The 4,079-nt window shown below is 52.7% G+C and overlaps 1 protein-coding gene across 1 annotated transcript in view; it reads right to left on the reverse strand.

Moving 5' to 3' along the window:
- The window catches only part of TMEM200C (transmembrane protein 200C), a 7,043-nt gene extending 2,970 nt beyond the window's left edge, over window positions 1–4,073 (reverse strand). Inside the window, exons 1-2 of the mRNA XM_024763667.1 lie at window positions 3,820–4,073; window positions 7–942 (exon numbers count right to left, since the gene is read on the reverse strand). Coding sequence (XP_024619435.1) covers window positions 7–844 — 838 coding nt within the window. The 5' untranslated portion in view covers window positions 845–942; window positions 3,820–4,073. The remainder of the gene's footprint in view (window positions 1–6; window positions 943–3,819) is intronic.
- Window positions 4,074–4,079: the final 6 nt, after the last annotated feature.

Raw genomic sequence — 4,079 nt, forward strand, 5'->3', positions numbered from 1 at the left:
CCCTGCCCAGCATCGCCGTCGCCCCGAAGGCGTCCCCGGCGCCGCCGCAGCCTCCGGGCTTCAGCTCCAGGCCCCGCGACTGCACGTAGCTGAGGAAGCCGTTGAGCGGCGCGGCCCCTGGGGGCGCCGAGGCGGGGGCGGAGGACGAGGAGGAGGCGGCGGCGGCTGCCGCAGTCGCGGCGGCTGCCAGGTCTTTGGCGCGGAGGCTGTGCACGTCGATGACGGTGGAGTAGAGGTCCCGCAGGTTGATGATCTTGGTCTTCTTGTCCCGGTTTTCATGGAGCACTGCGTTGGCGCAGATGAATAGAAAGATGCCGATGCCCATGATGAGGGGCCCAAAGACCTTGAGCTTGTCCGAGTGTAGGTAGCTGGAGAAGATGCGGAAGAAGAAGCCCACGGACGTAGGAGAGGACGAAGAGGGCGCGGAGGACCGTGCTGGAGGCGTACTCCTGGGCGCGCCCACGGAACTGGCGGTGACACCCTCCGGAGGCCCCGGGTGCTTCCTGGACCGGTTTCTGCTGCCACTGCTGCTGCTGTTGGTCATGGTGGGGACGCGGTGGCCGCTGCCTGCGGGCGGCAGCTGCTTACCCCCCTCCCTGTTGGTCCCGTTGGCCTTGGGCCAGTAGCCCACCACCGCCAAGGCTATGCCCACCATCAGCACCAGGATCCCGCAGAGGGCGATGAGCCCAGAGACGGAGCACAGCTTCAGCTTGCCTTTCACCACCACCACGTCGTTCTTGCGCCTCTTCTTGGCTTTCCGCCTGCGCTTGGGGACTTGGCTCGGGGGGCGGAGGGGATCCTGCTTTCTGGCGGAAATCCTCAGCAGGCCGCCGGTGGCGATCATGGCGAGCGGGTGCAGTGCGGGGCTAGCCCCTGGGGGCGGAGGCCTGTGCTGGGGCGGGGGCACCAGCTGCCCACTAGCTGCTCCGCCACCTCCTCCCACTGCAAAGCAGAGGAAGACAGTCAGAGGGTGTAGGCCTGGCTGCAGCAACATCCCACGGGCTGCCATGGTCTCGCTCCCGGGTCCCACCACGTGCGTGTCCCTCGTCCCAGGGCCATTACCCGCTAACGGGAGTGCCCTAGGTAGAGACCAGGGTGTGCGGGAAATGGATTAGGGAAGAGAAGCGTTGTTGCAATAATTGATCAGAGACGATAAAACACTTTGAGAGTCCACCTCCTTCTCCCCGCCCCCCACCCCCGCATCCTCCACTCACTCTGTAGGTACTATTCCAGCAGTGCTCATTTCAAACGCTCCTGCCTGACAGCCAACGGCGTTCTGACCATTAGTAAAATCTATCAATAAATGTGGGACTCGGCGATAGTGGGCGAGGGCTTTCCTGGCTTTCTCAAGGGAGCTGCCCCAGAGTTCCAAGTCTCTAACGGAGCACAGAGATCTGTCAGTGTGGGGCCCACAGTCCCGAAAACAGTCACAAAAGTTACTGATTTATAAAGACAAAAGGAAATCATTTCACTGGATGGGAATTAAAAGTCATATCCTGGCAGACGGACTATTTACCCGAGATAACTAATAAAGAGTTCATGGCTAGAACAGTAGAGAACTATGTCAGTGCTCTGACCATGGATCCCTCCACCAACTGGTCTCCCAGCCATCACTGTTCTTACAGCTAGAGGCAAGCTGATCCCTCCACAGCCGCTTCCTCATTTCTCTTTTGCAACATCTGGACAGCTTCTTGGGGTGGAATATTTAGTTTTAGGTAACTGGTTATGTAACTGCGCTCTTCCTTCTGGCTTCCTCTCCTCCCTCAGAGGAACTCCCTTAAAGGTATCATGTGCTAGATCTCATCAGGGAATTTGAGAAGTCCCCCGGAATCTCCAAGAGAAAGATCTTTTTCTCATATGGGAAAATTCCAATCTAAAACCAAAACAAAACAAAAACTAAAAAACAAACTCTGCCATAATAGCGTTCCGACCCCTTATTACTGTGCCAACAGCACATTCTAAACAATCCAAATATTCAAATGAGGAGGCAGTTAACTAGGTACAGCAGTCTACATAATAACGATTTGTAGAATGACATTTCCCCAAGTGAGAGCTGTTTTCATCTTTTTCTTATGAGGTCATTTTTAGGAAAGGAGGGCAGCAACAGTCAATGGATTCTCCTATAGGAAGTTTAGTTGTTTATAATAAAGCTTGGGTAGGTAAATGCACAGATGCATCTCTGTGGATATCTGTCAGCTTCTAAAAATTTCAATCCTACTGGATCCCCAGAGTAACACATTTTCTGTTCCATTGGTTGTGTTCCCTTCTATAATAGAGATGTTAAAATTAAGGGCATTGTATGAAATTGAAAGGCTTAGATATCACTCACAAGCCTTTGGGAATTATATCCTTTATAAAATAATGTTTTAGAATAAATTACCCTTTGGAAATGTGGGATTACTTCGGTAGAATTTTGCTTTTAATTGGTGCCTGGGTGAAGAGCTTTGGCCCTTGATTCACCTCCATCATACCAGTTCAGGCAGGATCATTCCTCCACTGGTGGAAAATCAAATGGTAATCAACTATTTCTAATGTTTGCAAATCAGTATCTCCTCGAACTTGGTTGGTTTTCAGTAAGGAGGAACGCCAGGTGGGTTAGAGAGGGGTTAAACATGAGGTAGGTTACAGAGGGTTAGTAGAGAGACATCTATAAACCTTTTGAATTTTGTTTTTAAGGAGCTGCACCAGTAAGTACAGATTGAAAAAAAAAAAAAAAAAACCCAAAACCAGAGTAGCTTACTGTCCATCCCTTCCTCCCACCCCCAAATGAACACATTCATTACGTAGTTGTAACACAAAGACTGCTTAGACTCTAGCATCTTTAATGTAATAATCTGAAGACCTGTGATGATTTTGAGAAGGATTGAGGAAGCCAGACATTTTAGAAGCAAACCCAGACTCAGTTGGCAAGGTGGCTCTCCCAGAGGAGAGAAAGGCTAACATTTTGTTGGGCATTGATATGGGTGCTGGACGTCTTGGGAGAGGAAGGTCCACACCTGTATTTCACCTCAGCAAGGCAGCTTTGGCTCTGGGTGGAGTGTAAGGAAGACTGGAATGGGTTTCAACAAATCGCTTACAGAAGATCTTTAAAATTAGTTTAACAGCTAGTAATTAACTCCCTAGTTTATTATTCCTTCAGCTCTGCTGAAGCCTGAACTCCTTTATTATGTATTTCCATCTGACGGGAAATACTGATAAAGGTCAGATGGCACGGAAAACCCACCTTTGAGGTTTTCTTCATACAGAACGAAGGAAAACAAACTTATCATTCGAGCTTGGCTGCCCTAGCAATTTACTGCCTAGGGCTGGTCTTTGGGTGGTTAAGGAATGGAGGATGGGGAAGCAAAGGAGGGATGTCTAAAAATACGACCGCTTCCAAGAGAGACATTCAAGTTCCCGGCTCATGATGGATTAAGCCCCACTCGGTGTCTGAGGCTCAGAGCCCACAGGACTGGGAGCGCCCTGCCCTGCCCGGGACTCGACCCAGGTTTTCGACCCCCGGTCCCTCACTGGCAGGGCAGCGAGCCCCTTGCCCTTCTTATTAGGTCTGCTTATGTATGTTGGAGTCACATGAGTGCAGCAGCTGGGAGTCCGCCTCTGGAAAGAAAACAGGCAGGAGCGAAGTGAGGGCAATCCTGAACTCGCTTTTATCTGGGCAGCGCATGCCGTGTAGCCCGCCCAGGAAAATTACTCTCCCGAACACCCGCCCGGGGGACCCGGGCTCGGGCAGGAGGGCTGGGGAGGGGCCGCTCGGGGGCCGGGGACAGACAGGATTGCTCAAAATGGCAGCATTGTAAGCAAACAATATCGCTCACTTACCCGGGAAGACTGGGGCAGCTCGCAGCCAGAGAACGGGCGCTCGGGCTACACAAAGGAACCATGGAGAAACTTTTTCAGCCCGAGCCGACGGCGGAGCGCAGGGACAGCGCCTCGGGGCCTTCCATCCGAGCGCGGCTCAGCAGCGCAGCAGGGGCGAGCGCCCGCCCGGGGTGCGCAGCCCCCTACGGTGCCGGGGCGGGAGCCATTTCCAAGAGTTTCCAAGAAGTGTCAGGTCCTCCGCATCCTGCATCCTGCCTGGA

The sequence above is a fragment of the Neophocaena asiaeorientalis genome, unplaced genomic scaffold, assembly GCF_003031525.2.
Source record: "Neophocaena asiaeorientalis asiaeorientalis breed wild unplaced genomic scaffold, Neophocaena_asiaeorientalis_V1.1 scaffold110, whole genome shotgun sequence".
Lineage (NCBI taxonomy): Eukaryota > Metazoa > Chordata > Mammalia > Artiodactyla > Phocoenidae > Neophocaena > Neophocaena asiaeorientalis.